The following is a 12,334-nucleotide window of genomic DNA, read 5'->3' on the forward strand; positions in this document are numbered from 1 at the left end:
TTTCAGAAAATGAAAACTGGATAAACAGGTGAAAATAACAGAAAAGATGCAGACCTCAGACCTCAAATGCTGCAAAGAAAACAAGTTCAGATTCACTGTTTAGCAACACAACAGTCATATTTCTACCTTTATTTAGGAAAAGTAAAAAAAAAAGTTCAACGCTGGATTTTTATCACAGTTTCATGTGTCTTGGCACACTGCTGTTGGATGACTTTACCTCACTCCTCAGGTTTGATTTGATTGAAATTCAACAGACACTGGACTGAAATGACCGCAATACATCAAGAAATGAAGAATAAATAAACATTTGCAACGCTCTCCTAGTTTATCCATAGCTATATTAAAAGATTCTTATTTGTCACATACACAGTTATCTACTGTAAGTACTTTGAAATGTGACAATAATAATAATACAATATACGATCAAACTAAAATATGAGGTTAAAAACTATTGAAACAAAAAATATCATTTAAAATCTAGGCTTATAAATAAATAAATGTAAGGAGTGTGAGGGAATAAAAGAAATAAAATATAATGCAATTAAATGAAATGAAATGAAGCGTAATGGAAAAAAGATCAACAGAGAATAGTGTATTGATAACTGTAGTAACCATTTTACCATAGTAAGTCAGTGGTTACTTTGGTTTTACCACAAATAAAACAACAAAAACTACAGTTACTATAGTTGAATCAAATTTATGTGTTCTTGCAACTTTGGCGCTCAAGGAACTGAAGGACATTTTCATATGAGGCGCAGTGAAATCACCTCCTACAGAATTGTATTTCAACTCTAATTCAACATATACATTATATATTTTTAAGTGAAGAGTTTGGTTCCAAAACGCTATAAATCCATTTTGATTAATTTGAGTTTTCTTTACAAAGAAAGTGGCAAGATGAAAACCACTATTTTCTGTTTCAAGGTTTCACATAGCATCTTTAGGTTCTAGTTATATAAAAAATTCAAATTCAGATTTTGATTTTAAAAGATTTATTATAAAAACTGTTAATTTCCCCCCCAAACGCAACAAATCCAAGTCATTTTTTATTAAATGCAATAAACCCATTGAATCTTTATAAAAGTTTTTTTCATATTGAAACTGTTGAAAATATACATCAAAGTGAGTTGATCCACATTTGACAGCCTCTGAACTCAATACAATACTTATCTTAGATACAGGCACTGGACTAAAAATACATTCACTCCTAAAATGAATTCAACGGGTCATCTCTTTAATGCTATAAAAAGTGCCTCATTTTCTTATTATCTCCTCACGTAAATGGTTAGATTTCCATGGGTTACTTTCTTCCCCACCGCAGAAACCAGCAAAGGTTCATCAATGCTGTCAAAATTTTGTTTGTTTGTTGAACACAAAGTAGAAAACTAGGATGCTGACTGTATTCAGAGCGCCGCCATTACGGTGCGTGGAAAGGTGTGCTGTGATTGCTTGAGCGTTATATCGCATTATTGATATATATCGCATTCTGCATAGAAGTGAGACTGGTGTATATTGCGGTTTGAAAAAAAAGAAAGAAAACATGAAAGAATGACATGTTGGATATCGCATTTTGTGTAAATTTGAGTGACTTTTCAATACCGACCAGTTTTTTTTTAATGGCATTTATCGCATTTTGGAAGCACACTCTTCAAGTATTCTTGAAGACTTTTATTTGAGCTTAACTCTACAGGACAATGGCCCTTGAGAAGTCTAAAGACAGACTGTTCATTGTTTATGTCATTAACCTACAACTTTTTATTTCGAACTAACTTGCTTAGTCGCTTTGCCGCATGAAACATTTGTGTGTGCTGTTTCTTACCTTTCCTCTCTGGTTGAGCGGTTCAATGGTCAGACTGTTGGTACTGATGTCTGTAATCCTCCCCAGTTGAAACCCATCTGTAGGGTGGGGCGCCCACACCGGCTTCCCATCATCCATTTCACTGCTGAGGAATAAAACAAATCAATGATCATTTAAAAGAATGACACAGATTGAACAAGAAAGAGGAGGGCAATGAAAAGAAAGAAAGAAAAACAACTGTCAATAAAACCAGTGACTATAATAACTTAAAAAAAGAAAATAACGTTATAAGGACGTTTTACACTGACTGAGCAGCTTGTACAATTATTACAAAACTTTTTAAATGACAATAAAAGTAAAATTACTTGAAACTCCAATAAATTCAACTTTGGAACAAAATAAATCACAGATTTACAGAATTTTTTAAATGCCTGATATGTAATAATATGACATACAACACATGACAATATTATACAAATAACAAAAATCTTTATATTTCTCCAATTATTTGTTAAATAATAAATAATGCAAAACTAAATGTCTGAGTAGATGAAGGGAAGTCTTGTATTATACAACACAAAAACATCATAACAACTCATAACATTTCTTCTCAGCTGAGCGATGCCAATTTGACATTCTTGTCATTTCAGATTTAAGGTTTGGTTTAGTTATATATGTTAGGTGTGACCTGTCTGACAAGATCTATAAGCCACGTCACGTCTTCACACTAGAGCAAAACTTACCCTCTCTCTTTCTCTCAACAGGTATTGTTCTGGCTTTTGTTGAAACCAGTAACTTGGTATTAGCACCTATTGTGTTGTTGCTCCTGTAGGACTCTGTATAAGTCACTTTGAATAAAAGCGTCTGCTAAATGACTAAATGTAAATGTAGAGCTGAAACGTCACATTCACATCAAAATATAAAAACTGAAAATGACTTTATCCAGAATCACAAGAGGCGTTTCATTTCTGTCACACGCTTGTAGTATTCGACCAATCACTACTCACTGGTTAACTGGCCAATCATAGCACACCTCGCTTTTCAGATCCATGAGCTTTGTTAAAAATATGCTTGTTTCAGAGAGGCGGAGCAAAGAGAAGATACAAACATGCACAGTATGTGGAAAATACAGCGCTTTTAAACCATAAATCGTGTATACACATTGCATTGCATCTAAAACAAACCATAATATTAGTTTTAGCCATGTCATATGACCCCTATAAAGCTGTCAATCCCATTTTGCAAAAAAAAGCGAAGCCATGATGCTAAAGCAAGTTATTATTCATCATTTATAATAAGACATTAATGAAGTATATTTTAGGGCTGAAACGATTCCTCGAGTGACTCAAATAAATTTAATACAAAAAATCATTGAAGCAATTTTTGTTGCCTACACGCTTTGTTTAATCCATTCAACTATAGTACACACGGAGCTCTGCGTTTCCCCACGGACCGTTATTACTAACGCACAGCCCGCTGAACTCTATACATGTTACAGGGCTCTCAAATCTCACACATTCATCGTGAGACACACTGTTATGAACTGTTATTTTACAAAGTTTTTGTATATTTTGCTAGTTGTGGACTAGTGAATGCTACACATGCCATCGGTCTGTTCTGTATGTCTGAGTGAATAAACGGAACAGTTTAACGTGCTACATGCGTGTCGCTCATGAGTTTGTCTGCACTTTATGAAGAATTGAACTCATGAACTTCATCTCCAGAGTTGCTCTGAGAGTTTATTTCACAAATATTTTATTGTTTGAATGAAGAAACAGACAATTAAAAAATATGCTTTATTCTACAACATGGCAAAATATAAAGGTATTTTATGTGGACAAAAATATTACAATTTAATTCAAACTAAACTAATCAAGATAAACTAAAGGCATCATGCATCAGCTGAAGTTAGTTGTTCACTTTTGAAATAATTTTTTCCATTATTAGTTTCTTATTTATACATTTGTATTATATTGCATTTTCAATGTAATACGGCAATGTAATGTATTAAATGGGTTTACTTTCATAGATATTATTGTATGCAATTTCAGCAATAAAAAATTAATGAGTTGTTCATTTTAAGAGACCCGTCTTATTTTCTGTATATTTAGTAACGCTCTTAAATAAAGGAAGAGTATTTATAATCTGAATACCCGATTAATCGATGGAAAAATCTGTAGAATACTCGAATGCTAAAATAATCGTTAGCTTCAACCCTAGTATATTTTAATATAAAATTATACATGTAACATTTTTTAAATGTGGAAAACTGTGCGGGTAATGAAAAAGAAAAGTGGAGCTTAAGTTTTTTACTAAAAATATAAAGTAATCTATTAACCTGTTAGACAGTTGAAGTGTACTGGCAGATGTGTTTCTAAACATAAATCAACCTTTTTATATATAAATGTATGATGCACTCAGAAAAATCGAGATGTGTTACGACAGGGGTCGGCCACCTAAGGCACGCCTTGCGCCACTATTGGCACGCTGAAAGGAAATCAACGGCACGCCAAGCACATGCAGTGAAATATCAATTCCAAAAGTAATATTATTTGTTTAGTTTACGAAAATATTTAAGCCCTGTTCGAGTTCCTATGACAAACTACATATCAATCCTTATAATCAAGTTTAGTTATAGTGGTCACGTCAGGAGTAAGTGCTCATGCAGTTGGCACACACCCAGGTGCTGATCGAGGAAATAGTGTCGCAGAATCTAAAGAGGTCGTCTTTATGCACCTGATGTTGTATGCCATTTACCAACCTTACTTTGAAACTAAACACGAGAAGATCACTGAGATAAGAGGCACGATGCGGTGCAACAAAACCTGCCTGTAAAATATGTTTTAAACACGCAGACTAAGAGCTTGGCAAAGCATCCCGACCCGTTCAAGAATTTAAAGAACACCAGGTTTGTGCTTGATTATATCATTAGCCTTCAAATAAACTGTAAAGAGGGTCGCACACGAGACGCAAAGAATGTGCCAAAGTTCACCGAGTAACTTATTGTCACGATTGTAAAGTTTATTGAGCGTTACTTGATCTGTGCAAACAGCCCATCATTCCACTTGAGTGTTGCTGTATCATCATTTCCCGTTATAAACTCATTTCACACTACTACATGCACAAACATTTCACACAGTCACACATAAAACTGAACAAAAAGCATTTCAAGTAGTTTTAGATGAAATACATGGTGGAATATTTTACCCAAAAAGGAAAATTCCGTCATCTTTTACTAGGGAAAAATAAATATACATTCTTCCAAATATCTTCTTTTGTATTTAGCAGAACAAAGTATTTTACACAGGTTTGGAACAATCTGAGGGTGAGTAAATGATGACAAAATGTTTATTTTAGGGTGAACTATCCCTTTAAGAAAGTACTACAGTAATGAAAGTCTGAACATTGATTCATCATTAAACATGACTGAACACGATCTTGTCCGAGACAGACTACTATACTATATTTAAACTATGTGTGCAAGAATCAGACAGTTTGGATATTAAGCACAAAGATTTACACGTGTAAACTACAACATATATAAGTGGGCGGAGTAAACAGCTTCTTCTGATTTCACGTGACACTACAGAAATAAGACTTCATGATGAACTTCCATCCATGAGATGACTCTACTCACAGCATTACATTTGTCGAGCCATTCACAGCCTAATCTGTCTGATCTTTATCTGATTCCTCAATCACACCATCAAATAATGTTATAATGTGAGTAATGATCGAATTCAGAGAAGAAGGATCATGTCAGATGCAGTAAATGAAGATTACCTTCATGTTTGTATTCACTCGGAGCATTTGCTGGACTTTTTTATCACAAGCTTTTTTTGTTCAGTCAATAGAAAGTCCTTTCATGATCTGGTGTGCTGTGACAGTGAGCTCAGATCTGTTCGGGTGGGAGAGAGATGTGGGCCTGCAGTCGAATAACTCGAACTCAACACAAAACTTTCTGCTGTTCACATCTCGACTCATACTGGACGGGCTCCTTTTACCCTCCTTTCTCTCTCTCTCTATTCTCACACTGCCTCTCACTCGCCCTCTCTTTTCTGACCCCCATCTCTATTTCTCACTCTCTCATCAAAAAGAGTGAGAATCAAGAATAAAAGGAGCTGGTGCTGCTCTCTCTCTTTGTGTCTCTCTTATTTGACACTAGATTTTCCCAGAAGCCTAATGATGGCGCATTACACTACAGGCACAGAACAATGTTCGGTGTAATCTGTCAAAATACACATTCAACATACATGCGCATGAGCTCACATATGTTAGACATTTCACATGTGAAATGATCTTTATGTTTTGACAGCACTCCAGAAAGGCCTTGTTAGACAAGTTTGGACATTAACAGTTAGCAAGCTTTTATAAATGATGTTCCACGATTATCACATTAAAAGAATAAACATCAAAAGAGCAGAACTCAAAAAACGCCTTGCTATACATATTTGGCATGTACCATCATTATATTATTCTAAAGGGATGCGATGCCTATTCGATCAGCTTGCGATGCGATTCACGATACTGAACTGACGATACGATTTATTTCTAGAAAACGAGTTGAGACAAATTAGAAATGAACAACTGCCCTTTCATTCATTCAATCAAATTCAGCACAACTCATGTAAAATAAAAATATATCTCATGTTAAATAACAAAACTTAACTGCAATTTTAAAACAAATTCCAAATCAAGTAAAAAATGAACAATACAAAATTCTATTTAATATAAACTAACTAAGACTTTGTCTTTACACGTTACATATACATATATATATATATATATATATATATATATATATATATTACATTTAAGAAATATCAGCGAATCCACGTTTTGCAGTAAACACAGCGGCCCCTGCTGTTCAAAACGTGTATTGCAGTTCAAATAACATCTCAACCGGCTCGAATCATCACATATTATAATCGATTTTAAATTGCCTCACAGTGAATCGTTACATCCCTATTAATATATAATCGCATAATATTATTAAATCTTCACATTAATGATGCATTCACCAACCCCTCTTCTTCGAGACTAGGGGTGGGAATCACAGGGTACCTCACGATACGATTCATGATACCAGTAATATCATGATGTAACGATACTACGATAACCAAAATATTGTTTGGCAATTCTATAACGATACATCACGATATCTGCCTAACTATGAAAATAAAATGCCCATGAAAAGGTTAAGTCCAACATTTGTCTCTTTATTCAAGTCCAACATATTACCAACATGAATAATATTTTGAGTAAATTAAACATTCTATGCTTAAAGTCAAAGCTTATCTTTGTAAACTGACACGTTTAAAACATTTTATACTGGCACATTTCTAAATTTAACAGCCAATACAACAATAACATCTTTGCTTAAATCAAATAAACATTAAAAACTTTTCAGTGCAGTGATTGTTTATTCACAAATATGCATGGAGCATATTTTATGTTACCCGCAATCCTAAACTCTTTCTCAGACTAGTTTGTTCACGTTTCTAACATTGGCATGTTAAGCGCCACCCAGTGAAGCCATGATGTAATAATATAGCGTCTTGTTTGATTAATTAATAAAAATATTAATATTTGGTGCTGCTTATGTCCTATCTCCGCTCGGAGAAGGATGACGACGATACATCGCCATATCCATATATTATCACAGCCCAGTTCGAGACTGTGAATGCAGACCAATAAACCCAAACTTAGTCAGGATTAGAAGAGAAAATGATGATCCTTCGCTGACTGTCTCTTTATTTACATAACAAATGACACAGGAGAGCCGCAAATAGAATTAGTGTTTATGTAAAGGTTAAAGAAAAATGTTGAAAGGGACGCAGAGACAGTGAAAGTGATGTGGCGAGTCAGAGGGCCGGTTTATCTAGTGTAGGTGCAGTCAGCTGTATTATGACAACAACACAACAGGTGGAGTTCACTATATGACACGCTTTCATGAAACATCACATTCGCCTTCAGATCAGATTGATATGAGCAGAAGAGGGTTCCAGGAGATTTTTCTCGGCTTAAATATTGACCACATTTACAGGTCAAACTCTCCGACTAATGTGAAAGCCCTCGGCTATGTGCAGTATAAAGTTAATCAGTGCCAGACGATTCTACATTATAACACACACGTGACGCACGAATGACCAGCAAACTTGACTACATTTGTGGCAGCTTGCAGATGCACTTTGTAAGGAGGTGAAGAATGCTTAAAGATGTCATTTGAAATAATTGAATCTCTTACGGTGTAAAACTCGGAACTGCTCTCTGTTTCCTGAATGAGCTGCAGTTTTAATGCTTGTCCAGCGTGCGGTTTGAACCATAAAGCTCCAGTGAAATTAGTGTGTGAAAGCTGCGTCATGAAAATCTCAAACCACACCGAGCGACAGCAGCGAGCAACGAAGAGTTGCCATGACATTCATCCACCCGGGGTGAAAACATTTGAATGCTGTCAGAGCTGAATAAATACAGCCAACGGCATAAAGGACTGCACGTCTAGGAGGTCTTGTTTTTGAAAAAGTAGACAACAGTGTATGAAGGGGTTAATTTAGTGTTCTTCACCTTTTCTCAGAGGTGATCCCGACGGCATACGGCGGAGACTGTCTCAGACATTACTGACAGCTCTATCAGGTGTTCTTAAGATCATAAGCTCGGCCCACTCTGATTAGGGTGTGCACAACTTTTAGTTACGGTGTCAAAAACCATAGAAGTCAAATATTTTGTCATTCATAGGTAAGCAGAGTTATGTAATTGTGGTTTATTGTGTTGAATCATGGCTTAATAAGTTTGAACCGGTATAAGCCTGAAGTTCAACTAAAAGAGACGTAATAGAAGAACAGGTGCAATCCCTTAAGATAAATTGGAATACTATCAAATATATATTTTTTAAAGTATTGTTCTGTTTTCAGCCCAGTGTGTGACCAAGAATAACTTTCATTTAGCCATTTTGTTACATGCTTTTGTCATTTTATTATTTGTTTTTACGGTGCTATCTAGGTTTAATTCATTTGTCTTCTAGTTTAGTTTAGTTTTTGTTTCCATTTATTCATTTTAGTGTCTCTGCTCGAACTTCAGTCAGTTTATTGCAAAGGCAGCATTTCAAAGTTTTACAAATAATATTGAGGCATACAATTCATTAGATGTCAACAGACATGTTTCAATAGCTTTAGTTCATGATGTTAACCTGAACACACAGAAAATAACGGCAGGAGAAAGACATAGAAAGAAAAATTCACCCAAAAATGAAAATTCTGTCATCAATTCCTCAATCTCAAGTTGTTCCAAATCAGTACATATTTATTTGTTCTGTTGAACACAAAGAAAGATATTTGGAAAAATGATACCAACTGAGATTTCTGAGGCATCATTCCTCAGTAGAAAATATCATATTTTTGTTGTTCTGTTCAACACAAAAATTCGATATTTTTGAGTATTCAGGAAAAAAAAAAACAGTTCTGGGGCACCATAACCATTGTATTTTTTCTAATATAGTGGTCAATGGTGCCCCAGAAATCTCAGTTGCTAACATTTTTCTAAATATTTATCTTTGTGTTCAAGACAACAACGAAATGTATACAGGGTTGGAACAACTTAAGGTTGAGGAATTCATGACAGAATTCTTATTTTTGGGTGGAGTATCCCATTAAATAATGCTTATTAGAGTTATCTTTGTATTGATAGGAATAGATAAACATGTCATGCCCATGAGGCATGGTTTACATGTGCTGCTTAGGATGGTCTCATTACAAAAACCACAGTAAAACTGGAGAAAAAACTTTGATAAATTAAAAAAAGAACAAAACATCTCCTGAGGTTTAAAGCCGAGACCTAAATCCTGCAGCGAGCTATTAGATTCTTTCCCTCTATTCAGTTTCGATGCTTTCACTCTGACCCTGAACACAGAGTCTATGAAGTGTGTCATCATATTTTAACCCATTTAATGAGGTGTTAACTTTATTTAAGTGCATTTTTATACTTCAATTCAGTAATGCTTCCTTTTATTGAAAGGCTTAGAAGTGTCAACCTTTCCCACATCTTCGTCTAGAATACAAGGCTTCAAACATTAACATGAATGGGTTGACAAGAGTTTATTTTCTAACTACACCTGTGAGATCGGAAACCACAATATTTGTCACGGAAATAGGGACAGAAAATTTAGACGGAGTTTGCATATTATGATGATCTCTGCAGATAATCTTTATGACATCACAATACATTTAAACAGCATATACATTTCAAATGTGAATGGTCTGAAAACCTGAACGTCAATATGCCCAAATGCGCTCATCACAGCTAAAACTTCAGAATTGAGTCATGGGCAGCCCCACCTGTTAGGTGTGTCATTGTGGTTTCTATGATACACACACACACACACACAATGTTAGGCTGTGGTCTTCTCATATTTCTCTCATAATGGACAGACAGAGAGCTGAATAATATATCTGCTTGCTTTCACTTGTGGTCAAATGATGTCTGAGACACCGGCAGGTGTGACTGTCAACCCGTTTGAGGACGAGTGAGTGTAAATCAGACGCCCTTTGCTCTATGGGAACTTTTACAGCTTCTTGTGACACAGCGGAATGAAATAATGGCAACGACAACCAACTCAAACATACATCTGATGAAAGTTCACAGCATTAGTTTGACATGTGAATGTGGTCAATATCATCCCTGATCCCTCACAGCACAGAGCAGAACACCAAAGACAAGTCTGGAAGTAAAAGTTCGCCTCGAGTTGTAATTTGAATGCATTACACAAGCACACCGATATTTGCAAGGTAAATGAGGTCTGAGCGAGCGCGAAATATATGAAGGTAAATGCATTTCTCATGTAAAGGCCCAATGACGAGATTCACTTTAAGCTAACATATAGGAACAGACCAGAAAAGATGCGATTCAATAGCTTGACATGCAAGCTCGCGCATCCGCCGATGACAGCGATACGTGCCCACACGCGTCACTCTTACAACCACACAAACACGGTCAAATGAATGAAAAGCACACGTTAAAAGAAACACACTGATGCTGGAAACGACTTTCTTCTTTTCATTCGCAATCTGCACAGCATTCTTTTGCGAAGCTAACGACGAGTCCGCGTTCGGATGACCTGAGCACAAAGGTGAAAACACGTACAGGTGACGTACAGATGAAACTCACCTGCGTCGCGCTCTCCGCCCGTACAGTCTGTCGCTTATGTGAGTGTGTATATACTGTATGTGTGGGCATTCACATGAACTGACTCCCGGTCCCGGTGTCCCGGATGTTGATCAGCCTTCGACTCCTGGGATGAAGTCCACCACGCTCCGTGGTGACGTCACGAGCGTCCATGGAAAGAAACACAGGGGCGCATTTACAGATGAAGCGTGCGTCAACGTCGCCGCCATATTGGACCGGGCAGGACTGCACTGTGGACACAAACAAATGAACGGGAATGTAGCGAATAAATGATCTAAGTGGAACACAAAAAAAGTTACGTCTCCACTTGCATAGTTGAACATAGATGGTTGTTATGGACTCACGGAATTGTGAATACTCAAGCGTTTGAAGCAGTGAAATGTGAACGTTTTTGTGCTTTCAATTCAGAAAAAAAACATGTTTCAACGGCAGTCTGGCCTGGTCCAATATGGCGTCGCTTTTAGTGTATGGCAGAAACAGACCAAAGCGCTCAATGCACGGAAGGGTCCGCCTTCGTTGGTGACGTCACGGGGCGGACTTCACCATATATCAAATGCGTCCTCTTAAAATGATTAATAATAAAATAAAATGTGCATCTTTTTTGAGGAAACACAATGAGGACTTTCATGTAATGTAAACAAAATAATATAATCATTTTGTCCTTTTTACGTTTTGTACAGTATGTTTTTATGGTTTATTTTTGACTTTGTTTATATGGGTTTGTTAATTGTACAAAAGAGAATGTCATATATGCTCAAATTATTTAATATGTCGTATAAAAACATGCGTCCTCATACGGAACTTCAGTATTAGCTGACACTTATGCGTGTACAAAAGTCTGGTTGATAGTGTATCTTGAATTAATTGTTTGTTGAATAATGACTATAGATACTAATAATAAATAATGAAAATAGGAGGAATAAAATGACGACAGCGCACTCTAGTGTTTTGCTAAATAGGGTGCATGGAAGGTGTGATTTATTATGCTCGAAGTATCCTCAGAAAAAGGAACCATGGTTAGTCTTCTTTGATCAAACAGCTAGATGCTTTAAGTATAAGAAGTATAAGAAGAAGTATAAGAAATTCAAAAAAAGAAATAAACAACATAAAGTCGATTATATGAACGTGCTGCATTAATTAATGCTGACTACTGCAACCCTGTGAACATGTTAAACCTGGTGTGTTGTTTCTCTGTACGAGTGTCATCTTATTATTTTGTTTTGTTTAGTTTCTTCATGTCTTTATTATTTATCATTTGAAAGTAATGAATTCATGGCATTGTTAGTGAAATGAATCATTGTCAAGAGCAGAAAGTAGCATCTTTTACTAAATGAAAGTCCAATAGCGTCATAAAACAAA

The 12,334-nt window shown here is 35.9% G+C and overlaps 1 protein-coding gene across 5 annotated transcripts in view; it reads right to left on the bottom strand.

The window, feature by feature from the left end:
• myo6a (myosin VIa) overlaps positions 1-11,136 on the bottom strand; it is a 36,354-nt gene extending 25,218 nt beyond the window's left edge. For 2 of the 5 annotated variants that reach the window (XM_056764377.1, XM_056764374.1), the window contains exons 1-2: positions 10,958-11,135; positions 1,820-1,943 (exon numbers count right to left, since the gene is read on the bottom strand). In XM_056764377.1, the coding sequence (XP_056620355.1) occupies positions 1,820-1,936 (117 nt within the window). In that variant the 5' untranslated portion in view covers positions 1,937-1,943; positions 10,958-11,135. Of the gene's footprint in view, positions 1-1,819; positions 1,944-10,957 lie in introns of all 5 variants that reach the window. The other 3 variants (XM_056764376.1, XM_056764378.1, XM_056764375.1) reach the window with 3 other exon arrangements.
• Positions 11,137-12,334: the final 1,198 nt, after the last annotated feature.

Source organism: Triplophysa dalaica, chromosome 13 (assembly GCF_015846415.1).
Source record: "Triplophysa dalaica isolate WHDGS20190420 chromosome 13, ASM1584641v1, whole genome shotgun sequence".
NCBI lineage: Eukaryota > Metazoa > Chordata > Actinopteri > Cypriniformes > Nemacheilidae > Triplophysa > Triplophysa dalaica.